Genomic DNA, 26,480 nt, shown 5'->3' with positions numbered 1-26,480 from the left:
GTTGTTCAAAGGAAAATGATATGATGCGATGTTGGGCAGCTGTGTATCAATGTTTCACACTGTTTTAATATGAGCATATATCCTAATGTTTGCTTGGATTTGAAATATAAATTCATAAATCCATTCCCACATTCTTTATAAAATACCATAAAATAAACTGGTTATTTTTCCTTTGCACATCTCAGCATTCGTCTGAAGCGATCTCTTTTGAACACTTGTGTCTTGGTGGTATGACTAGGAGGAAGAGGCAGGCTGTTCGCTACATGAATGCCTTGGAGCAGAGCTCTCTAAATGTGTGCTTTGGTGCACAAATCTTCAGGATGATTATTGTTCCTCACTTTGATACCAAAAATGTACAGATTCTTTCAACCATTCCCCTCTGACTCAAACTCAGTGTAACACAAAACAACAGACAATCAAGACATGTTCACAGACAGAAATGGAAGATCAATGTGGTACTCTACTCTCACCACGAGATAAACAAACTGTACCAAGAAGAACAAGACTCACAGACTGGTTTTCCCCTAAAAACAAGTCTGGATTGAATCTCCAATAACTGTCTGACAATAAGAAATATCCCATACAGAAATACTCAAACAGATATGGTCATGACACAACAGACTAGTAAACCACGATCTACTATAGGTAACCTCCTTTATCTATTAAAATAAAATTAATCAGGTAAGACAATCTCAAAATGTGGATACATAAATTATCCTTTAAACATATGCGTGCACGCACACACACACACACACACACCACACACACACACACACACACACACACACACACACACACACACACACACACACACACACACGACTAAGGCCAGGTCTGGGGCTAGGGGGGGCACTAGTAAGTAGCTTATTGGCGTCTGCCGTAACTCCTCTTCTGGAATCCCTACTACAGTGTGAGCTGGGCTGGGGCTCAGGCTGGAATGGGACAGTGGTCACCTGAGATAGGTAGAACTGTAGGAGAATATAGGGGATGATTGTCTTTCTATCCCTATGCTCACAACATGACTCTCTACTTGCTCTTCCCCGCCTCCCGGTTCCCCCCTTCATCCATTCTGCCTCACCTTTTTCCCCCTACCCCAGAGCCAATGAATTGACCTGAACCACCACAGCCCCAACCAACCAACAGACCAATTCCCCTCCCAGCATGCTCTGCGTTGACCTTTGACCTACTCCCACATCTCCCTGTGGGGCCCCTGCTCAGATGGGTCACTGGGAGTGCTCTGCCCAGTTTTGTGGTAGCTAGTGTACTGTGGCTAATAGGGAGGGAGAGTGGTGTTCTCGATCTATTCTACAAGTCTTTTCCCAGAGTATTCAACACCACACCACAGCCCAAACTCTGCCCTGAATCTCTCTCATTTCCTGGCCCTTTCTGTTAGTTTGTAAAGGGACTCGGCACAGTGTGCCTCTCTTTCCTTCCCTTTCTTTCTTTCTTTCTTTCTCTCTCTTTCTATCTCTCTATTACTTTGTCTTTCTCCGGCTTCCTCACACGGCTAGTCCGTGTCTCTCTGGATGTCCCTGGATGTCCCTCTGCAGCTCAGAGGCTCTGGTCCATGGTACTAGACTTTCCTCTGTCCCCTTTGGGCCTGCGGGGCAGCTCCYACACCACATTGTTCTCCACGTGGCCCCCGCTCCCCCGCGTCCCCCCATCCAAGCTGGGGAACAGGCAGTTCTGCCCCAGCATTCGCTGGGTGGTGCTTGATGCCAGGTGGTTGATGCCTCTATGGTTGTAGCCACTGTTGATGTTCCGGCTGCATTTAGGGGCACTGGAGCCGGCCAGCAGGCACTCCGAGGGGCTTGTGGCATCCGACATGTCCCTCAGGTGCTCGTCGTCATCTGTATCGGCGTCAATGTACTTACTGATGGAGGAGTCATGGAAGGTGAAGACAGCCGGGGTGGAGGTCGGGGCCGTGGTCAGGGTGGAGCTGTCCGGAGACTTGGGTGGGGTCCTGCTACTGGCTGTGGTGTAGATGGACGTCTCCGGGCTGAGCAGGGAGCAGTCAGACAGGATGGAGATGCCTGAGAGAGGATCACCGTTGCTGGGCGACTGACCTGGTCCTGGCCCCGACTCCCCTCCACTGCTCCGGTACTTCACCTTGTAGGAGTGGCTGCCACCTTTCAAAGGTTTGTTGAAGTTGTGAGTGTTGTCCGAGACTGAGTTTTTTGCAGCAGAAAAAAACTCATGCTCCAGGGTGGTCTGGAGGCCAGGGTTGGTGCTGACCCACCCAGAGAGGGCCGTGGCTGGGATGATATGGGAGAAGCGGCTGGTCTCCTGGGCAAGGAGGGCCAGGCCGGAGGCTGGACTTAGGGGGTAGACACCACGTGGATTATCCTGGAAGTCTGCAGCACAGCTGATGTAGCTGTCAATACTAGACAGGCTCTTCATGTCCCCCACCCCCTCTCGACCCCCTAGCATAGGGTCCCCTGGACCTCCAGGGATTGCCCCCAGCTCAATCTCATCCCTCTGTCTGCCAGCCCTGGAGCTGTTGTCTTTGGCATTGAGGTTGGGCTGTGACTGGGTCTTGGCCATCTGGTAATACATCTCCTCCAGCTTCTGAGCGTTGAGCCCCTGAGGACTGGAGGCCCTGGCCTTGCTGGGAGAACCCGTCTGGGACTCCACAGGGTTGAAGGAGTGTGCCGAGCTGGTCTCTGAGGCGTTGGCAGCCCGCTTGGGCGTCCACTTCCAGTGGCTGGGCGAGAAGTGGTTGTCTTGCGTCAGCAGCCTCTCGCTCTTCTCCACCACCACGTTCATCAGCTCGGCGCTGCGGGCAAATGCCTCCTTCATGTTCATGGAGACAATGCTCCCATTGCGTTTCGCCCTCTCCAGTGCCTCCCGACGCTTCACAGCTTTCTCTTGACGTTTCTGCTCCTTGTAGAACTCAGAGAAGTTGTTGACGATGATGGGGATGGGTAAGGCTATCACCAGCACCCCTGCAATGCAACAGAGACCTCCCACAATCTTCCCAAGCAAAGTCTTAGGGTAAATGTCCCCGTAGCCCACCGTGGTCATAGTAATGGTGGCCCACCAGAAGGAGGCAGGGATGCTTTTGAACTTGGTGTCATCCTCGTCTTTCTCAGCAAAGAAGACTAGGCTGGAGAAGATCATGATGCCCATGGCCAGGAAGAGGATGAGTAGACCKAGCTCGTTGTAACTCCTCTTCAGGGTGAAACCTAGAGACTGTAGCCCCGTGGAGTGACGTGCCAGCTTCAGAATTCTCAGGATACGCATTATCCGGAAGATCTGAACCACCCTCCGGACGTTCTGGAACTGTAGAACACTTTTGTTGGACTCTGTCAGAAAGATTGTGATGTAATAAGGAAGGATGGCCAGCAGGTCGATCACGTTCAGGGGACCTTAAAGATAAGATAGTACTTTATTCATCCTCAGGGAAATTTGTTTGCACCAGCTAAAARATTAAACACCAATAAATACACAACAGTGGACACACAGACAGAAGCTAAAGGTAGCACAACTTAAATGCACATTAAAAACAGAAGTGTTCACCTTTGATGAACTTCCATTTGGTGGGGGATGAGAGGAAGCGGAGGAGGTACTCCATAGTGAACCAGGCTATACAGATGGCCTCTACGTGGGCCAGCTGGGGGTTGTCTGAGGCATGTCCAAATTCGTCTGTGTCCTGCAGCTCAGGCAGGGTGTTGAGGGACAGGGCGATGGTGGACAGCCCGATAAACAGGATGGAGATGATGGCTAGGATCTGGAGGGGGGGGGAGAGAGAGAGAGAGAGAGAGAGAGAGAGAGCGAGAGAGCGAGAGAGAGAGGTTATCATTGAGGACGATTTGCGACAAAGAGACAATGAATGCGTCCCAAATGAAACCCTATTCCCTATATAGTGCACTACTTTTTACAAGGGCTCATAGGGTGCCATTTGAGACTCAGTGTCATTATCAAAGACATTATCAGTGTCAATGATATACGCTATTTAGCAGACGCCTTCATACAAAGTGACTTATTGTAAAGTACAATATGTGAGCAAGTATCAGTGGAGATGTCAGGAGGAGAGGAGGACAAACAGTGAGCCCCATGAATGGGAAAACAAACAACATACAACTTTATTGTCTAATGTGATTTGTACATTCGTTTTTTGCTGTCGTGTGTTATCCTGAACAGATCTGCACATCTGACACATACCTAGATTCAAATTTATTGAGGACAAATTGAGAAGAGTTGTATTAGAGAAAAACTCTGAATACATTATAAAAATGCGTAGTCTTGAAGACAAGGTTCCTGGTTACAATCAACCACCCCACAATAAAAAAGCTTACACAAGTTTTTGTGTGTTTGGGTAGGAGTTCAGCCTAATGCAAAGGGACTGACTTGGAACAGTTATTAATTCATGACCCACTTATCTGACTACAACTGCCTCCTCGCTATGAATGAGCGTTAGAGTGAGAGATAATGCTTAGCCAGCAGAATGTCAACAACAATCTGATATTTCAACCAAAATATAAAAAGGTCAAACAATGGATGGAAATATCTTTGAGAGCCTGAAAAGTCGCAGAAAAAAACTATTTCCAAATTAATTTTGGCTCCCGAGTGACGCAGCGGTCTAAGGCACAGCATCTCCAATGCTTGAAGCGTCACTACAGACACGCTGGTTCGAATCCATGCTGTATCACAACCGGCCGTGATTGGGAGTCCCATAGGGCGGCGCACAACTGGTCCAGAGTCGTCTGGGTTTGGCTTGTGTAGGCCGTCATTGTAAATACGAATTTGTTCTTAATTGACTTGCCAAGATAAATAAAGGTTAAAATAAAAAATTATACATTTCATAACTGTTTTATTCGCTCTATCTAAAAGGTTGAATACAAACACATACTTTAATGTTACCCCTTCCTTGTGTTTTTTGTAATAAATAATAAAAAATAAAAAAACACAGAGTGCATATTTTAGAACAAACAAGCCTACGTAGCGGTAGCTTTGTTCAAAACGATTCCAACTGTATTCAAATTCAAATGAATTCCAATGATAATGCCCATGATAGATCCCAAGGTAACTGTTAATCTGACCTTGWTGTTATCCAACAACAGCAGTGCTTTAACCTGGGGTTTACTGTAGTATCACTGCAGATAATCCATCTCTCCAGAGCATGTGTGAAACATGTCTGTGCCTGTGTTTGTTTATCTGTTTGTGTATACATTGTGTGTTTGTGTGTGTGCGTGCGTGTGTATGGAACATTACTTGAAAGTTAGCCACAGGCTCATTGAGGCTAGTCCAGTATGACATTTCTAAAAGAGCCCATTGCCTTCCACATGTCACACACTCACACACACTTTACATTTGAGTCATCTTAAGGATCTGACCCTTTTTTTCCAAATATCGCCTAAAATGACATACCCAAATCTAACTGCCTGTAGCTCASGACCTGAAGCAAGGATATGCTCATTCTTGATACAATTTGAAAGGAAACACTTAGACGTTTGTGGAAATGTGAAATTAATATAGGATAATATAACATTAGATTTGGTAAAAGATAATACAAAGAAAAAAACGTATTTTTATATATATATATATATATATATATATATAATAATATMTTCATCATCTTTGAAATGCAAGAGAAAGGTCATAATGTATTATTCCAGCCCAGCCATAATTTAGATTTTGGCCACTAGATGGCAGCAGTGTATGTGCAAAGTTTTAGACTGATCCAACGAACTGTTGCATTTCTGTTCAAAACGTTGTATCAAGTCTGCCAAAATGTGCCTAATTGATTTATTGATACATTTTCAAGTTCATAACTGTGCACTCTCCTCAAACACTAGCATGGTATGCTTTCACTGAAATAGCTACTGTAAATTGGACAGTGCAGTTAGATTAACAATAATTTAAGCTTTCTCCCCGTATCAGATATGTCTATGTCCTGGGAAATGTTCTTGTTACTTACAACCTCATGCTAATCACATTAGCGCACCTTAGCTTAACTGTTACGCAGGGGGGACACCGACCCCCCCCCCCACACACACACACAGAGAAGCACAAACACAGGCACACTGGGGAACACTTTACTGTCTGTCTGGCCTTTCAATCCTTTTTCATTGATAAGAGTATTAGGAAGAGATGCTGGAATCAGCACTACTCAATCCCATAGCCTGAGGCACAAATCCAGTCTGGTCCAGTCAAGTTCAACCAGTCCAGTCCAGTTAGTCAAGTGCAGTCCAATCCAATCCAGCCAGTCAAGTCCAGTCCAGAAAAGTCCAACCAGTTCAGTCCAGTCTAGTCTAGTATATTAGGGTATACTGCTACTCTCTGGCCTACAACTCATCAGTATATTAGGATATACTGCTACTCTATGGCCTACAACTCATCAGTATATTAGGATATACTGCTACTCTATAGCCTACAACCAGGGCTGGCCCTCCCATTAGGCCTATGGCGGCACTTGAATTTGGGGCGGCATTTTGACAATTGGCTGCAGCCCCCTGATCGGCTACTACACCACCAGCGGCACCCCAGCCACCAGCTCATAGCGTTGCTGCAGTTCCCGCCCCCATTTCATTCCCGCTTCTCCCGAAGTTCACTCCCACTATCCTATGGTGATGTGTGTGTTTATATGGGATTATTCAATTGTGAAACATTAATAAAAATGAATCTGCAAATGAAATGATTGCATTGTTTTTTTATGTTTGTGTGTGACAGTAAGGACCGACGCCGGAGATGAGAAGCAGGTACGGGATCAACATTTAACCAGGAACAGACAGGTAACAGAACAGGAACAGACAGGTAACAGAACAGGAACAGACAGGTAACAGAACAGGAACAGACAGGTAACAGAACAGGAACAGACAGGTAACAGAACAGGAACAGACAGGTAACAGAACAGGAACAGCGTCAGCACACGGGTAAACAAAGACAAGTGACAAGTCACGCTAAAGCAGGGAACAGAGCGAGGAACCAGACATATATAGGGAAGGTAATGACAGAGGTGATTGAGTCCAGGTGAGTCCAATAATCGCTGATGCGCATGATGGGGGGGAAGGCAGGCCTGCGTAATGATGGTGGCAGGAGTGCGCAATGCTGGGGAGCCTGGCACCCTCAAGCACCAGGGGGGAAGAGCGGGAGCAGGCATGACAGTGACGAAGACGATTAGTGATTAAGGCAGTAGCTTAAGCTAGCCTGTTAACATTAGCTAGTTACTAATAGTGGATATCATCTTTGCTAAAAGTAAACTATAGAGATTTGAAACAATTTGCTACCATGTCTAAAAGACGAAAACTATCAGGAAGCGAATATAAAAAAATAAAAAAAGAATGAGAAAAGAGCCACAATCTCTAAACCAAAGAAATTCGCTGCTGAAATATATCAGCGTGCAGCAATGTCCATCAGCCGGTGTGGAGAATGACAAGGCTCCGAGGACAGGCCATTCATTCGCGCAAGAACAACGACCCCCTCGTTCTCTGATTCTAGCAGCGAAGAGGGCAAACCGAAGGAGTCCGAGCCATGCACTTCCACCGATGAAGACAGCTCTCTGGCTGGAAAAGGAGAAGTGGTTGCACTAGGCCTAGCCACACCTCCAAACAATGCGGGCAAAGACCCTACTATCTTGGACCCGGACTCAGATTCGTCACTCCTCGTCCCCGATGACAGTGGGGTGCTGCTGCTAAATCCGACTTCCAGAATGGAATGGATCTTTACGGGATATGTTAGTGCAGGCTGGGCCACATCAGGATAAAGAGGGGAATTTACCAAGAGATGAGGGGCATCGAAAGTTAGATAGGAGGATGGCGAACAGGGAGAGAGTGGAGAGACCATTGCTTGTCTTTCCTATCAATGCAGCCTTCTGTTTTTGCTGCAAACTTTTTGAACAGGATTGCAAATCTGTGCTGGTCAGGGATGGAAGCAGGGACTGGAAGAATCTATGCCACCTCCTCAGCTCGCATGAGAATTCGCATGACCACCAAGTTAGTTTCCAGAGGTGGAAGGAGCTGGAGATCAGGCTTGTGTCCAAGCAAACTCTCTTGTCCCAAGCCTAACGGGCTATTGACGGAAAGACTCTCAACTGGCAGCAGGTGCTGCAGAGGCTCATAGCCCTGATACGCGTAATGGCCACCCAGAACATTGCGTTATGTGGGACCACCGACAGGCTGAATGAGCCAAATAATGGGAACTTTCTGAAGTTTGTGGAAATCTTGGGTATCTTTGATGGAATCATGAAGGAGTAATCAATTATGAGAGATTATTCAGTTATCTATCACCTGTTTACATTGTATTTTTTTTATTTAAATAGACTACATCCTAATCTCGCTCTCTCACTCTCTTTCTCTCTCTCTCCCCTCTCTCTATCTCTCTCTGTCTCTCTCAGATGATTTGATTTCAGGACTATGGACAGCTACCGAGAGAAAACATCGCTGACTGCAATGCACCACAGAAGCACCACAGAAGAGGAAAGAGGCCACTTTAGGCGGAGACTAAATAAATAAATGCTGAAACTGATGTTGGACAATCAAATTCAATATGTAAATAAACAAAGTTCGTTAAGGGTGGGTCATTGACATGAAGCTTATTTGACACTGCTCCAGCAGAACGAGGCCCACCATGCATTTATGAAAGCACTTCTTTCTGAAGCTCAAATGATCTTTCTAGTTTTTACAGTTCTACGGGAATATTGACATAAAAATATGTGTTATATATGTTATATAAAAGTGTTATCTTTATTGTAACAATTATGGGATCGTGCCATGTGTGATAACAGGGGGCATATTATAAATAAGACACTCGGTTTCCTACTATAGGCAGATGGCTGCATAGTGACAGCAACATTGTAACTCTCCAATGCAGGGGTTAAAGTCAAATATTCCCTTCTGCCTGGTGAGGGACCTCCTATATGTGCACACGTGCACCAACATTTTCTATGGGCATAATCATAGAATTACATGTATAATTGGAGCCTATTTCTTCCTATTCCCATAAATAAGTGGAACGTCTACCTGTTGACAGACACAATTATACTATTCATAGATTTCGTTATAGCCAAATACAATACTGTCGCATGCACTGATTAAATACCTCCGTGTCTGGGAAGGGCTTGGTGTGTTTGGTTAAAACCAGGGCTCGAATTGAGTGACGGTATCACATACCCTTTGTTAAAGAAAAGGGCGAAAAGGATATGTATTGTTTGCTTTATATTTTGAAATAAATACATGAAACGTATCCAGATTATATCAAGCGTTCGATAACAATGCTTAACTCGTTGATGCCTAATGGTAAAAACAAGCTCTAAAGTGCCCGAGAAAGACATGACTCCGATGCATATGGGGATAGATTGGTTTGATAAATTGATTCCTCTCTATGACATTCTAAAGCTGAGCTGCAGCCTATAATATTCGAGGAGATAAAAAAGAAAAATACTTTGCTATTCTGTCCCTATCAATTGAGCATTTCTATTTCTGAAAAGAGAAGATGTTTGCTTAAACCCAGGCAGCTTTTAGGGAAACACTTCTGTTGTTGGGTTATGCAATGGACGAGTAGCCAGCAGTTGAAGCTTACATGTTTCTGCTCTGTCTGGGTGAAAAGGTAACTTTTGAAAGTGCCATGCTTAGATTCATAAGGATGTCTAAGATGTAGTTATTGATGCGGTCCTCTGTCTAAGGCGGCTGATGAGCGCGGCGAGGCGGTCCGGGCCTGCCTACAACTGTTATGTTTTAGGAGTCACAGGAGCTACTCGTATTGGTGCTCTTACATCTCTCTCTGCTTCTCTCTGCGTCACACAGACACAGCACCGACACACACACACCCCACAACGAGCCACACGCACACGACCCACACACACACACACAGTCAGCACACACACACACACCACACCACACAACACACAACACACACACAACACACACACACACACACGACACACCACACACACCATCACACACACACACATCGACAGGTATGGAGATAGGTCAGACACACACACACACAACCACACAACACAACACAACACACACACATCACCAACACATCACACACACACACGCACACACACACAGATTTAGAGCTTGATGTTAAAAAACTAGCGAGGAGATAAGAAGCCAAAACGTGCAATAGGAGTGGTTGTTAGGAAGTGATTGACAGCGAAGGCCTTGGACAACGGTCTCATAATCATTTTGCCGGCTCATACTCCAGGAGGAGAAATGATGGCAGCCAGGCCGCCTTATCTAAGACCAATCAGAGACAGAGCACACTGTTGCCATAGTGTCACGGCAGATGTGAATAATGACCCTATCTGTTTATCTTTCCTCCTTCTCTCCATTCTCCCCTTCTTTCAGCTTGAAATCTGGTGTTTGGATTAAATGCTCCCGGAGCAGAGAAGTGCAGCCAGGGTGGAGACTGGTGTGTGTGGTGTGTGTGTGTGTGTGTGTTGTGTGTGTTGTGTGTGTGTGTTGTGTGTGTGTGTGGTGTGTCTGTGTGTCTGTGTGTCTGTGTGTGTGTGTGTGTGTGTGTGTGTGTGTGTGTGTGTGTGTGTGTGTGTGTGTGTGTGTGTGTGTTGTGTGTGTGGTGTGTGTGTGTGTGTGTGGTGTGTGTGTGTTACAATACATTCACAACACACTGTTTGCCACAGGCACTACTTAATCCGTTTTTTTAAATCTAATTTTACTGATTGCGTCAGTTACTTGATGTGGAATAGAGTTCCATGTAGTCATGGCTCTATGTAGTCCACTAGTTGTTCTGGACTTGGGGACTGTGAAGAGACTCTTGTGGCATGTCTTGTGGGGGTATGCATGGGTGTCCGAGCTGTGTGCCAGTAGTTTAGATAGACAGCTCGGTGCATTCAACATGTAAATTTTGACCTCTCATACAGTCGTATGAACAAGTTTGGGCACCCTCTGAGGCTGCATAATCATTTACTCTGTCGTCACAGAAAATGATCGTGAGTGATTTATTGGCGCAGTGTGCGCTTGTTAGTTACTGAGTAGAGCTGTTGTGTGGTCGGGATTGGTGAGTGGGGGGTTTGGGATTCTGTTGTGTAGTGGTAGTCGTGTTCGCTGGGTGGTGGTGGTGTGAGCGCTGGGGGGTGTGCATGTGTGATGTTGAGTAGGGGGCTGTCGGGATGACGGTGCTGGGTGCAGATTGGATTCGTGAGGTTTGGGTAGGCGGTAATATGTGACTGGCGTTTCTGCTTGGTGCCGCTGGCCAGGAGCGGATAGGGATGGTGGCTATTAGGGGCTGCGCTGCGGTTCGACGCTGAGTCCGGCTGTTCGTTGCGAGCGGGTGTGCGTATGATTGTGGTTTTCGTTCTGTTGGGAGGTTTGGTGTTTTGCTTATGTTTGGTGGATTTTGATGATAGTGGTAGTGGTGTTGTGATTGGCAGGGTTGTGAGGGGGTTTCAGAGAGTTCGTGTTGTCTGGTGTTGGGGAGTTTTGGGGATAGTGCTTTTTTGCGGGGAGTAGTGTGTTGAGTGGGCAGTGTTGGGGGTGAGGAGGGGGTGAGTGTGAGAGGTGGTCAGGTATGGTGATTGTTGGTGTTGTGTGTAGTGTGGTTAGTGGTGGGAGGGTTGTGTATTTTTGGGAGAGTGGCGGTGGAGATTTTGTGTGATTGAGCGGGCGGGTGTCGGGTGGTGTTGTCTGCTGTATGAGGTTTTGTGGATTGCAGGATTTTTGTCTGCTGTTGTGTGAGCGTTGATGGGGTAGGTGGGTGAGTGGGGGTGCGTTGTGGTGTGTTTAGGGTGATGTTTGGGTTGGTGGAAGAGTTTAGTAGAAGAGGTGTGAGTCTCTTGAGGTGGTGGTTTGTGGGATGGGGGGTGGGGGGGTAGTACGAGAAGGTTGGGCGGTTGGAGAGGTGAGGTAGGATGAGGTAGCTCGTGCTGGTGTGTGGTATGTTGGTTGGCTGGTGTTGGTTCGGTGTGTGTGTTCTGTGGTTTAATAAGTGAGTGTAGGGTGTGATTTATGGTGGGACGTATGAGTGGGACTGTGATAGGAGAGATTGGATTTGGTGTTTGTTGGTGGTGTTGGTGGGTGGCGGGTTGTTGGTAGAGTGTGGGAGGTTCTGGTGGTGGATGCGTGGTGTGGGGTAGTCGGATTGGAGTGGTTGAGGGATGAAGTTAGCGAGGGTGATGTGGTAGTCTTAGGTGTTGTGGTGATGGTTGCGTGTGTGTGGTTGGAGGGGCTTATGGAGTGTGGGTGGCGGGGTGTTGGTTTGGTTGTGTGATGGTTGGAGGGTAGTGAGTGGAGTCGGTTGTGTTTGGACGAGTGAGGGGTATCTAGTGGAGTGAGGGGATGTAAGTTGGGAGTGGGGAATAGTGCCTTAGTATGTGGTTGCGGATGTGTGTGTCTGGTGGGGTTGCTCCTGGTGTATGGTGGGAATGGGGTTGGTTGTGGTTATTGTGGTAGTAAAGGAGGGATGTGATGGGCCTTTGGTGTTTGCGTGTGGAGTTGCTGTGTGATAGGAAGTCTAGTGTGGGTGTGGGTTGATGTAGGGGTTAGGGGCAGTGGTGGAGTGAGGGGTGTGTTGGCTGGTGTGTCGGGCAGATCAGAGGTGGTGTGGTGTGGTGTGTGAGTTATGCGAGTCTGTGGGTTCGGAAGGTGGTAGGGGGTATTGTTTGTGGTTAGTGGTAGTTGTAGGTTCGTGTGAGCATGTCGTTGAGTTGTGGGTGTGTGCAGGGTAGTGTATGTGAGAAGGGATGTGGTTAGGGTGTGGGTGGTCAGTAGGGGGTGTTGATGAGTGATGTTTTGATGTTTGGGAGGTGTAAAGTGTCTTGTGTGGGAGAGTGGCTTGCTCGTGATGTATTTGCTGTGATGAGTCGAAGTGGGGTGGGCTGAGTGTTGCAGTTTGTGCGCTGAGTGTGTAGGAGAGATGTTACGATTCGGTTTAGTTTGTGTGATGGGTTGAGGTAATTGTCGGTGAGTAGTTTGGATACATGGTGGTGTGTGTCGTGGTGTGTGGGTGGGTGTGGAGGTGGTGATTGACGAGGTGTGTTTGTGGATGTGCTTGTTGGCTTTGTGGGTGTGATCATGTAGTGGTTGATTGGATGGTGGTGGTGGTGGTGGGTGGGTTGTTGGGTGAGAGATGTGTTGTGAAGGGGTATGTGTGTGAGGGGTGTTAGGCTTTATCGAGGTGTTTGTGAAGTGACGGTGCTTGTTGTATGTTGGAGGATAGCGGTGGGGGTGATGGTTTGAGTTGGTGTTGTGGTTCGTGTGAGGAGTGTGGAGGTGGTGGTATTGTTTCTTCTGGTTGTTGCGCGAGTCGTGCTTTTGGCGGCGGACTATTAATTTTGTCGGGGTGGTGTTGTGTTGGTTTTTGCTTGGGGCGTGGTGTGTGTGGGGTGTTTCTTTTTTGTTGCCGCTAATGGTCGATGGATGGACGTGGGAAGGCGCGTGTTGTGCGGGCTGGTGAGATGGGAGTTGTCGTTTGTGTGGTTTGTGAAGGCGATTGGGTCGTGGTATGTAGTTGTTGTGCGTGCGCTGGCTTTGGGTGTTAGTAGAAGGGGGGGTTGGTGTGGGTAGGGTGGTAGGTGTGAGCAGCGGTAGGGTGGTTGGGGTGTTGGTGAGTGAGGACCCGGGCGTGTCTGTGGGGGGTTATTTGTCAGCGTGTTTGGGTGTGAGTTTGGACGTTGAGGTGTTTTGTGTGGGGTGTGGTTGTGCAGGTTGTATGTGTGGTTGGGTGTTGTGTTTTGGTGAGCGTGCCGTGCGAGACTGTGTGGTTGTGTGTAGGATGTACTTATGGGCCGAGGGTTGGTAGTGTCGAGCGCGGTAGGGGTAGGGCTGGGGGTGGTTGGATCGGGGTTTATTATATGGTTGTGTCTGGCTGGTGTGGATATGTGTTTGGTTGTGTTTGAGTGTGTTGTTCGATGGGTGTGCTGTTCCGGTGGTCGTGTAGTCGTGGTGGTCTTTGGGCTCGAGTGTAGTTGCTTGCGGCGCTCGTAAGTTGTATGTTCGCGATGGGTGGGATCTTGCCTGCGCGTTGACGTGTGTTTGTCTGGCCGTTGGTGGCTTTGGTCGGGTAGGGTATGAGTGTTCTTTGTTTCTTGGTGTGGTGACGTTGGTGTTGATGGTGTGGAGGCTGTCGGTGTGCGTGTGGCTGGTGGGCGTAGGGGTTGGGTTGATTGTTGGTAGTTGTGTTTTGCGGTGGGATGGAGGGGGGGCTGATGTGTGTCGGGTGGTGCGTTGTGGTATCTGAGAGTGTGCAGGTGTGCTTGTGTGTGTTGTGTGTTTATATGGGAGCGGAATTTTTTGAGTGTGATGTGGCGTGTTGTGGGAGTGGGGTGAGTTGGTCTGGGTTGAGAGTGTTCTAATCTGTGCTTGTTGTGTATGCCTCGGTTTGGGTGGGTCGTGCGGGGTGTGGGTTCTTTGAGGCTGATGAGTCTTTTGTGAAGTGGGGTTTGGGGGCGTGTCGTGTGGTTGTGATGTTGCTTAGTTTGCGTGTGCATTGGGATGTATTGTTGTGGGCGGTGGGGTTTGAGGGTGGTGAGGGGGTTGTTGTTGCGCTTTGTTGAGTGTTTGTGGGTCAGTTTAGTGGAGGATGTGCAGTGTGAGTTGGGTTTTGTGGTGTGGGGGTGTGGTCGTGATGCGGAGTGGTGGGTTGGGTGGGCCGTGCGTGCGGTTGTGAGGTGAGATTTAGGTTTGCGGATTTAGGGTGTTGGATGGCGGTCGTTAGTAGAGCGGTCGGTTGTAGTGGTTCGGTGCGGTGGTAGATGTGATGGTTGGTTAGGTCGTGGTTGTTGGGTTGTATCGAGTAAGGGCAGTTGGTTGGTAGATTCGGAGTTTGTTTTTATGGTTGTTCTGTGGATATTGGGGAGACGTGAGGTCGGTGGTTGGAGTGTTTGGGTGAGGTTTGTGGTAAATCGTAGTGGTATGTGTTTGTAGTGGAGCTTGTGTGGTGTGGGCTGTGGAGGTTTGGGTGGTGCGTTTTGTGCCATGTCTGGGCGTGGGCTGTGGGGTGTGGGTGGTGGGATTTGGGGTTTGGTTGTGATGTGTGATGATGGGTGGTGTAGCGTTGGGTCGTGCGATTGTTCTGAGTTGTTTAGTTGTTGTGAGTGATGTGATGGTGGTGGATGTGGGTTGTGGGTTGTTAGTGGTGTGGGGTACTGTGGTTGGTGGTGTGTTTTGGGGGTTTGTTGGTGGTGTGTGTGTGGGTGGTCGGGGTGTGTGGTGGTGGGTGGGAGGGGGCGGTGGTGAGGGTGATAGGTGGTGGGTGAGTTTGAGTGTGTTGGTGGTGGCTTGTTTGTGTGGTGTTTTTGTCGGTTGGTTGTGTGGGGTGTTTTGGTGTTTTTTGGTGGTATTTGTTGGGGAGGGTTGGAGTGAGATGTCGGTGTGGGGGGCGTAGGAGGGAGGTTGGGGGGGGGTGTGGGTTGTTTGTGGTTCTGTTCTTGATTGGCTTTGTGGTGTGTGTCTTGTGTGGGAGTGGTGGTCGTCGATTGAGTTGGTTGTTGGGTGCGTGTTGTGTGTGGGTTCGTGGGTGTGGTGTTTGGGTGGTTTGGGAGTGGGGGTTGGTTTCTGTTGTTGGGTGGGTGTTGTGGTTTGTGTGTGGTTGGTATGATTTTGGTGTGTATGTCTTGTGTGTGCAGGTGGGGGTGGTTGGTGGTTGGGTTGGGCGTGTCTTTGGAGGGTGGGGTCGGGTATTTGGTGGTGAGATGTGTGTGTGTGGTTTGTTGTGGGCTGTGTGGTGGCTTGGTGGGTAGGTGGTTGGCTATCGGTGCTCGTGGTCTTTTGTTTTGTTGTTATGGTGTTGTTTGTTGTGTTGGTTCTTTGCTGTGGGCGGTGTGGGATGGGGGGTCTTTTGGTCTTCCGGTGGGTAGGTTTTTTTGGCAGATTTGTCCGTTTTGTTTCGTCGAACTGGGATTCTGTTTGGAATCCAGGGTTCGTTTTGACTTTCAGGTTCTTGTGTGATGTGGTGGTTTCTCGTTAGGTTTTGGGGTGTAACAGTGTGTCATGCCATATTCATTTTCTAATAAAAGCTGGAGTACTGGGGTATTGTCCAGACAAAGATTTTTAGTGTAGCAATATTAGTTGTATGAAATTAAATCAGATGTGAAAAATAGGCTATGCAAAAATGTGGGCACCCTTGTCATTCTGTTGATTTGAATACCTGTAACTACTTAGCACTGAATAATTGGAACACACAATTGGTTTGGTGAGCTCATTAAGCCTTGAACTTCATAGACAAGTGCATCCAATCATGAGAAAATGTATTTAAGGTGGCAATTGCAAGTTGTTGTTCTCTTTGACTCTCCTCTGAAGAGTGGCAACATGGGGGACTCAAAACAACTATCAAATGACCTGAAAACAAAGATTGTTCAACATTATGGTTTAGAGGAAGGCTACAAAAGCTATCGCAGAGATTTAAGCTGTCAGTGCCTGTGAAGAACATAGTGAGGAAATGGAAGACACAGGCACAGTCCTTGTTAAGGCCAGAAGTGGCAGGCCAAGTAAAATATCGGAGAGAGCAAAGGCGAAGGATGGTGAGAACGGTCAACATGCCCAGCAGACCACCTCCAAAGACCTACAACATCATCTTGCTGCAGATGGTGTCACTGTGCATCGTTCAACAATTCAGCGCACTTTGCACAAGGAGAAGCTGTATGGGAGAGTGATGCGGAAGAAGCRTTTTCTGCACACACGCTACAAACAGAGTCGCTTGAGGTATGCAAACGCACATTTGGACAAGCCAGCTTCATTTTGGAATAAGGTGCTGTGGACTGATGAAACAAAGATTGAGTTATTTGGTCATAACAAGGGACGTTATGCATGGCGGCAAAAGAACACAGCGTTCCAAGAAAAACACTTGCTACCCACAGTAAGATTTGGTGGGGGTTCCATCATGCTGTGGGMCTGTGTGGCCAGTGCCGGTACTGGGAAGTTGAGGGTCGCATGGATTCCACTCAATATCAGCAGATTCTTGGGAATAATGTTAAAGAATCAGTCACAAAGTTTCAACAAGACAAAGACCCAAAACACTGCTCAAAATCTACCCGGGCATTTATGCAGAGGAACAAGTACAATGTTCTGGAATGGCCATCCCAGTCCCCAGACCTGAATATCATTGAGAATCTGTGGGATGATTTGAAGCGGGCTGTCCATGCTCGGCAACCATCAAACCTAACTGAACTGGAGATGTTTTGTAAGGAGGAATGGTCCAAAATACCTTCATCCAGAATCCAGACACTCATTAGAGGCTATGGGAAGCGTCTAGAGGCTGTTATTTTAGCAAAAGGAGGCTCTACTAAATATTGATGTGATTTTTCTATTGGGGTGCCCAAATTTATGCACCTGTCTAATTTTGTTTTGATGCATATTGCACATTTTCTGTTAATCCAATAAACCTCATTTCACTACTGAAATATTATTGTGTCCATCAGTTATTTGATWGATCAAAATGAAATTGCTGATCCAAACACCCAATTATTTATAAATGGAAATCATGGAAATTGTCAGGGGTGCCCAAACGTTTTCATACGACTGTAAATACAAGTAGTGATGAAGTCAATCTCTCCTCCACTTTGAGCCAGGAGAGATTGACATGCATATTATTAATATTAGCTCTCTGTGTACATCCAAGGGCCAGCCGTGCTGCCCTGTTCTGAGCCAATTGCAATTTTCCTAAGACCTTTTTTGTGGCACCTGACCACACGACTGAACACAAGTCAAGGTGCGACAAAACTAGGACCTGTAGGACCTGCCTTGTTGATAGTGTTGTTAAAAAGGCAGAGCATCGCTTTATTATAGACAGACTCCTCCCCATCTTAGCTACTACTGCATCAATATGTTTTGACCAAGACAGTCAACAATCTAGGGTTACTCCAAGCAGTTTAGTCACCTCAACTTGCTCAATTTCCACATGATTTATTACAATATTTAGCTAAGGTTTAGGGATTAGTGAGTGTTTTGTTCCAAATACAATGCTTTTAGTTTTAGAAATATTTAGGGCTAACTTATTCCTTGCCACCCACTCTGAAACTAACTGCAGCTTTTTGTTGAGTGTTGCATTCATTTCAGTCGCTGTAGTAGCTGACGTGTATAGTGTTGAGTCATCCGCATACATAGACACTCTGGCTTTACCCAAAGTCAGTGGCATGTCGTTAGTAAAAATTTTAAAAGGCAAGGGGCCTAATCAGCTACCCTGAGGAATTCCTGATTCTACCTGGATTATATTTGAGAGGCTTCCATTAAAGAACACCCTCTGTGTTCTGTTAGACAAATAACTCTTTATCCATATTATAGCAAGGGGTGTAAAAACATAACACATACGTTTTTCCAGCAGCAGACTATGATCGATAATGTCAAAAGCTGCACTGAAGTCTAACAAGACAGCCCCCATAATCATTTTATCATCAATTTCTCTCAGCCAATCATCAGTCATTTGTGTAAGTGCTGTGCTGGTTGAGTGTCCTTCCCTATAAGCATGCTGAAATTATGTTGTCAATTTGTTTACTGTGAAATTGCATTGTATCTGGTCAAACACAATTTTTTCGAGAAGTTTACTAAGGGTTGGTAACAGGCTGATTGGTCGGCTATTTGAGCCAGTAAAGGGGGCTTACTATTCTTGGGTAGCGGAATGACTCAATCCCCTCCTGTACTCCCTGTTCACTCATGACTGCACAACCAGAAACGACCCCAACACCATCATTAAATTTGCCGTTGATCACCGACAACAATGAGACAGCCTATAGGGAGAGAGACCTAAACACGTGTTGCCAGGACAACAACTTCTCCCTCAACGTGATCAAGACAAAGGAGATGATTGTGGAAGATAGGAAAAAAAGGACCGAGCAAATTCTCATTGACAGGGCTGCAGTGGAGCAGGTTGAGAGCTTCAAGTTTCTTGGTGTCCACATCACCAACAAACTAACATGGTCCAAGCACACCATGACAGTCGTGAAGTGGGCACGACAAAACCTATTCRCCCTCAGGAGACTGAAAAGATTTGCCATGGGTCCTCAGATCCTCAAAAGGTTCTACAGCTGCACCCTCGAGAGCATCCTGACTGGTTGCATCACTGCTTGGTATGGCAACTGCTCGGCCTCCGACCGCAAGGCACTACAGAGGGTAGTACGAATCCAAGCCATCCAAGACCTCTATACCAGGCGGTGTCAGAGGAAAGCCCTAAAAATTGTCAAAGACTCCAGCCACCCTAGTCATATACTGTTCTCTCTGTTACCGCACGGCAAGCACTACAGGAGTGCCAAGTCTAGGTCCAAGAGGCTTCTAAACAGCTTCAACCCCCAAGCCATAAGACTACTGAACATCGAGTCAAATGGCTACCCAGACTATTTGCATTTACCCCCCTCCCCCTCTCCACACCACTGTCACTCTCTGTTGTCATCTATGCATAGTCACTTTAATAACTCTACCTACATGTACATACTACCTCAACTAACCGGTGCCCCCGGACATTGACTCTGTACAGACACCCCCCTGTATATATTGTTATTTTTTACTGCTGCTCTTTAATTACTTGTTACTTTTATCTCTTATTCTTATCCATATTTTTTTTAAATGCACTGTTGGTTAGGGGCTCGTAAGTAAGCATTTCACTGTAAGGTCTACACCTGTTGTATTCGGCGCATGTGACTAATACAATTTGATTTGACTTTAGCTTCCCTCCAGGCCTGAGGGCACACGCTCTCTAGTAGGCTTAAATTGAAGTGGCAAATAGGAGTCGCAAAATCGTCTGCTATTAACCTCAGTAATTTTCCATCCAGATTGTCAGACCCCGGTGGCTTGTCATTGATGATAGACAACAATACCTTTTTCACCTCTTCCACGCTGACTTTACGTAATTCAAAAGTACAATTCTTGTCTTTCATAATTTGGTCCGATATACTTGGATGTGTAGTGTCAGCGTTTGTTGCTGGCATGTCATCCCTAAGTTTGCTTATCTTGCCAATGAAAAAGTAATTCAAGTAGTTTGCAATATCAGTGGGCTTTGTGATGAATCGTATTCAATGAATGATGAAGCTGACTTGGCTTTTTTCCCCAAAATTTCATTTAAGGTTCCCCAAAGCTTTTTACTATCATTCTTTATATAATTTATATTTGTTTCAAAGTGTAGGTTATTTGTATTTGTATTTAGTTTAGTCACATGATTTCGTAATTTGCAGTACGTTTGCTACTCAGTTGGCTGGCAGACTTATTTGCCATACCTTTTGCCTCATCCCTCTCAACCATACCATTTTTCAATTCCTCGTCAATCCAAGCAGATTTAACAGTTTTTAAAGTCATTCTCTTAATGGGTTTGTGCTTATTAGTAACTGGAATAAGTATTTTCATAAATGCGTCTGGTTGCTCCTCATTACACACCACAGACCAGCAAATGTTCTTTACATCATCAACATATGAATCACTACAAAACTTCTAGTTTGAACTCTTATACACTATATTAAGCCCAGCCTTTGGAACTTTGGTTTTCCTAGATATGGCTATTATATTGTGATCACTACATCATATGGATATAGTGCTTTAAAGCAAATATCTGCAGTATTAGTAAAGATGTGATCAATACATGTTGACAATTTAATTGATTGGGAAGCCAACAAGGACGAAGGTGCCGGAACCTCTGGATCTAGGGTGGCAAAGCTGTTTCTGGTCTCTGTCAGTTCCGGGCTCAACATCTCCATGAAGACCCCCGTTGCCAGAGGACGCCTTCTTCGACTTACACGGCGAGTGACGTACCTCCATGGCTGGTTGGTTGGGTCGAGAACAGCTCCGTTCTCCAGGGAAGGGGGAGACCCATTCGGGGATGGTACCCTGCCTAGCACCGGCCAGTCGGCTGTGGAGAGCTGACACGGCAGAGTAACTTCCACCAGACCAGAGCGGAGTCCGGCTACTGGGGTGGAAGAAAAATAAAAAGTAGGCGGGCGTGGGTTCCCCAGTAGCTTATGTAGGTTTGCTACTTGCTTGCTAAGAGTAGCTACTTCGCTCCTGTAGTCCTCCGCAAGCAAGTAGTGGCTATATTGAAAGTCAGCGCGGTCCACATTGTCCCGGAATAAAGCAAAGTAAATACAGCTCATGCAACGCTGGAAACGTTCAATAGCGGCCTCCATTTGAAACGCTGAGCCAGCTAGGCTAGCTGGGCTTTCGCGTCTCTCCCCCTATGACAGGATTCAGGGACAGATAGCAGCGCTCACAGCAATTTAGCCCAACAGAGCCGCATGATTCAAAATAAAATAAAAGTATATAAAAACACTGCCAGCTTTTAAACCGAGGTCTTTAGTTCGGGTTTTGGCGTTCGACAGCGATCAACAACAACAAACATACGTCACGCAAACATACGTGGACTGCCGCACATGGTGGAACAATCTGGCAGATATGTGTATCCCAATGCTGTTTGCAATGGTAAGGCAGGAGAGCTTTTTGCTTGCAGACATTTCTGCTAGAATTTCATCCAGCGTCACAAGTGTTACTTGGGCATGTCGGATCAATCCACTTGTCGAAGCGCTTGCAGATTTTGCATTTAGCATTCTGCATTTTGGCATTAGTTTTAGGGAAACTCTGTTACCGTAGGTGTGTTACCGTAGGCCTAATAACTGCATTATTATTATAACTGCATCATAACAGTTTTAGCATAAACAATGCGTGCGCTTTGAATTTATGGCGCGAGTTGTTGTACGTTTGTATAAGTTTGACCTGGACTGTAAAAAAAAAAGTCTATAAAAAAATGAAACAAAAATGTATAAACAAAATATTTACAAATATTGTGTAAGTAGGCCTAAATACAATAGGCTACAACAGCACACACACTCAAATCAAAACAAATTTTATTGGTCACATACACATGGTTAGCAGATGTTATCGCGAGTGTAGCGAAATGCTTAAGCCACAACAAAACCTAATATCTAACAAATTCCATAACAAAACCTAATACACACAATCTAGTAAAGGAATGGGATAAGAATATATAAATGTAAAATATATGGATGAGTAGTGACAGAGCGGCTAAGATACAATTGATAGTATAGAATAGATGTTTAGGAACAAGTATACAGTATATACATATGAGATAAGTAATGCGAGATATGTAAACATTCTTAAAGTGGCATTATTAAAGTGACTAGTGTTCCATTTATTAAAGAGGCCAATGATATCAAGTCTGTAGTTAGGCAGCCGCCTCTCTGTGCTAGTGATGGCTGTTCAACAATCTGATGGCCTTGATATAGAAGCTGTTTTTCAATCTCTAAGGCCCAGCTTTGATGCACCTGTACTGACCTCGCCTTCTGGACGGAAGTGGGGTGACCAGGCAGTGGCTCGTGTGGTTATTGTCCTTGATGATCTTTTTTGCCTTCCTGTGACATCGGGTGGTGTAGGTGTCCTGGAGGGCAGGTAGTTTTCCCCCGGTGATGCGTTGTGCAGACTGCACCACCCTCTGGAGAGCCCTGTGGTTGTGGGCGGTGCAGTTGTCGTACCAGGCGTTGATACAGCCCGACAGGATGCTCTTGATTGTGCATCTGTAAAAGTTAGTGAGGGTTTTTGGTGACAAGCAAAAAAAAATCAGCCTCCTGAGGTTGAAGAGGTGCTGTGGCGCCTTCTTCACCACACTGTCTGTGTGTGTGGACCATTTCAGTTTGTCATTGATATGTACATTGAGGAACTTAAAACTTTCCACCTTCTCCACTGCTGTCCCGTCTGTGCATTGGGGCGGTGCTCCCTTTGCTATTTCCTGAAGTCCACGATCATCTCTTTTGTTTTGCTGACATTGAGTGAGAGGTTATTTTCCTGACACCACACTTTGTGGGCCCTCACCTCCTCCCTGTAGGCTGTCTCATCGTTGTTGGTAATCAAGCCTACGACTGTTGTGTAGTCTGCAAATTGGATGATTGAGTTGGAGGCGTGCATGGCCATGCAGTCATGGGTGAACAGGGAGTACAGGAGGGGGCTGAGAATGTACCCTTGTGGGGTGTTGAGGATCAGCGCAGTGGAGATGTTGTTTCCTACCTTCACCATCTGGGGGCGGCTCATCATGAAGTACAGGACCCAGTTCCACAAGACGGGGTCAAGACCCAGGAACTCAAGCTTAATTATGAGTTTGGAGGGTACTATGGTGTTGAATGCTGAGCTGTAGTCAATGAACATCATTCTTACATAAGTATTCCTCTTGTCCAGATGGGATAGGGCAGTGTGCAGTGTGATGGCAATGGCATCGTCTGTGGACCTATTGGGGCGGTAAGCAAAGTGGAGTGGGTCTAGGGTAACAGGTAGGGTGGAGGTGACTAGTCTCTCAAAGGCCTTCATGATGACAGAAGTGAGTGCTATGGGGCGATAGTCATTTAGTTCAGTCACCTTGGCTTTCTTGGGAACAGGAACAATGGTGGCCATCTTGAAGCATGTGGGTACAGCAGACTGGGATAGGGATTGATTGAATATCTCTTGTTTGAGCCGTTGAATTGCGACTCCACTTTGTCTCTATACTGACACTTTGCTTGTTTGATTGCCTTACGGAGGGAATAACTGCACTGTTTGTATTCGGTCATATTCCCAGTTGCCTTGCCATGATTAAATACGGTGGTACGTGCTTTCAGTTTTGCGCGAATGCTGCCATCAATGCCAGATTTCTGGTTAGAGAATGTTTTAATAGTCCCAGTGTCACGACTTCCGCCGAAGTTGGCTCCCCTGCCTGTTCGGGCGGTGCTCGGCGGTCGTCGTCACCGTCCTACTAGCCGCCACCGATCCCTTTTTCGTTTGTCTGTTTGTGTTTTCTGATTATTTGCACCTGTGGTTTTTTGTTACGTAATGAGCTTCCCTATATTTAGGAGTTTGACCCGCCCTTGTTTTGTGCGGGATTGTTTTTTGTTACGTTGTGCGTTGTATGTTGGGTTGTTGCAAGTGTTTTTCTGCGCCCTGTATGTTCGGGCTTCATATTTTGTTAAGCAGTAAAATGAATAGTTTTTTCCAAGCGGCTCTCTCTCTGCGTCTGATTCTTTTCACCCACTTAGTCCCGCGTGACAGAATCCCGCACCAGACATATGGAATCAGCAGGAGCAGCCGCGTCTCCTCTCCCATCGATGGAGGAACGAGTCCTCCATCACACCAGTGTTCTCCACAGAATTGGGTCAGCGATGGACCAAATGATGGAGAGGATGGATCGATGGGAGAGGAGTGGCCTTCCTACCTCATCTCCAGCACCCCCTCCCCCAACACCTCCTGTTCCTGTTACCACATCCGGCTCCGGGGCTCTTCGGCTGGCGCTTCCACGGGAGTATGATGGAACGGCGGCCGGGTGTCAGGGTTTCCTTCTCCAGCTGGAGCTTTACCTGGCGACCGTTCGTCCTACTCCCTCCGAGAGATTTAACCCGGGAACATATCCGGCCAGGTGATCGAGTATCTGAATCGTGGGAATCGATTGGTCAGACAGCATTGGACAGCCTAAGCATGGGCGAGCGAGCGTGGCACAAATGGGTCATGCGTCAGATGCCAAGGAGGGGCAGGGCAGGTATTGCATCACGGACGTTAGGTAGCCATGGTCGACTGTTTACTCGTTGTTACTGCAACGATATGCTGATTATATTAGTAGCCTTGTTCTCAAATCTAGCTTTGATAAATCTCCAGCGTCAATAATGCAGCTCAGGTTATATAAGGTTTTCCAGTTGCATAAAGTCCTTGAGGTCCTTGATGGCCGTCTTAGATTACCCGTTTGCTGTGTGGATAATACGCGGCTGTGGACAACAACTCAGGATAGTTCTCTTGGGAGATAACGGTCTGCATTTAATTGCGAGGAATTATAGGTAGGTCAGAGCTCAAAAAACTCAAAAGCGACTTTGAATTTCTGACATTGTTGTTACAATTACAACATGAGTCGTTTAATCATGCAAACAACACAGTTGAAGTCGGAGTTTAACATACACAAGGTTTGGAGTCATTCAACTCGTTTTTTCAACCCACTCAACAAATTGTCTTGTTAACAACTATAGTTTGGTAGTCGTCGGAATGCTACTTGTGCATCGACACAAGTCATTTTTCTCCAACAATTGTTTACAAGACAGATTATTTTCACTTATAATTCACTGTATCACAATTCAGTGGTCGAGAAGTTTTAAGCATACACTATGCTGACTGTGCCTTTAAACAGCTTGGAAACTTCCAGAAAATTACGTCATGGCTTTAGAAGCTTCTGATAGGCTAATTGGCATCATTTGAGTCAGTTGGAGTGTCACCTGTGGATGTATTTTCAAGGCCTACCTTCAAAACTCATGTGCCTCTGTTTGAAATCATGGAAAAATCTAAAGAAATCAGCCAAGATCAGAAATCATTTTTGTAGACCTCCACAAGCTCTGGTTTTTCATCCTTGGGAGCAATTTCCAAATGCTGAAGGTAGGCCACATTCATCTGTACACACATAGTACGCAAGTAATAAACACCTAAGGGACTCGCAGCGTCATACCGCTCAGGAAGGAGACGCGTTCTGTCTCCTAGAGATGAAATACTTTGGTGGCAGAAAAGGTGCAAATCAATTCGCAGACAGCAAAGGAATGAAGATCGCGGACGAAACGGTACAAAAGTATCTATATCCAAGTAAAACGAGTCTATACTCGACATACACCTGAAAGGCGGCTGCGATGCGAAGGAAGAGCCACTGCTCCAAAACGCATCGGCGCATTAAAAAGCCCAGTTTCGCAGTTTGCAATTGCAACATGCGGGGACAAAGATCGTACTTTTTGGAGAAATGTCCTCGGGTCTGTTGAAACAGAGTGAATGAAACTGTTTGGTATATAGGGGGAAAAAAGGGGGGGCTTGCAAGCCGAAGCAACACCATCTCCAACCGTCCACCAGCACGGGGGGCTGGCGAATCATGTGTGGGGGTGCACTTGCTGCAAGGAGAGCTGGTGCAACTTCACAAAATAGAATGCATAATGAGGATGAAAAATTATGTGGATATATTGAAGCAACATCTCAAGACATCAGTCAGGAACTTAAAGCTTGGTCCGCAATGGTCTTCCAAATGGACAATGACCCCAACCAAAGCATACTTCCAAAGCTTGTGGCAAACTGGCTTAAGGACAACAAAGTCAAGGTATTGGGAGTGGCCATCACAAAGCCCTGACGCTCAATCCTATAAGAAGCATCATTGTGGGTAGAGCTGAAAGCGTGTGCGAGCAAGGAGGCCTACAACCCGACTCAGTTACACCCAGCTCTGTCATGAAGAATGGTCTCAAAATTCACGCCAACTTATTGTGGGAAGCTTGTGGAAATGTTGACGCCAAGTTAAACAATTTAAAGGCAATGCTACAAATATAATTGATGTATGTAAACTTCTGACCCACTAGGTAATGTGATGAAATAACTAAAAGCTGAATAAATCAATTCTCTCTTAATATTATTCTGAACATTTCACAAACTTTTAAACATAAAGTGTGTCCTAACTGACCTAAGACAGGGAATTTTTTTACTAGAATTAAATGTAGGGAATTGTGAAACAAAACTGAGTTTAAATGTATTTGGCTAAGGGGTATGGTAACTTCCGACTTCAAACTGTAACACCCCTGCCTTCTTCGTACTGTAGAAATTGTTTATTCCTGTTCTGGCGCA

General features: G+C 46.3%; 1 protein-coding gene across 1 annotated transcript in view; it reads right to left on the bottom strand.

Moving 5' to 3' along the window:
• Window positions 1-770: 770 nt before the first annotated feature.
• LOC111970708 (potassium voltage-gated channel subfamily B member 1-like) overlaps window positions 771-26,480 on the bottom strand; it is a 110,423-nt gene continuing 84,713 nt past the window's right edge. The window contains exons 3-4 of the mRNA XM_070445704.1: window positions 3,520-3,730; window positions 771-3,368 (exon numbers count right to left, since the gene is read on the bottom strand). Coding sequence (XP_070301805.1) covers window positions 1,552-3,368; window positions 3,520-3,730 — 2,028 coding nt within the window. The 3' untranslated portion in view covers window positions 771-1,551. The remainder of the gene's footprint in view (window positions 3,369-3,519; window positions 3,731-26,480) is intronic.

This window comes from Salvelinus sp. IW2-2015, linkage group LG11, assembly GCF_002910315.2.
Source record: "Salvelinus sp. IW2-2015 linkage group LG11, ASM291031v2, whole genome shotgun sequence".
NCBI lineage: Eukaryota > Metazoa > Chordata > Actinopteri > Salmoniformes > Salmonidae > Salvelinus > Salvelinus sp. IW2-2015.
This window is presented reverse-complemented; position numbering and strand designations above follow the sequence as displayed.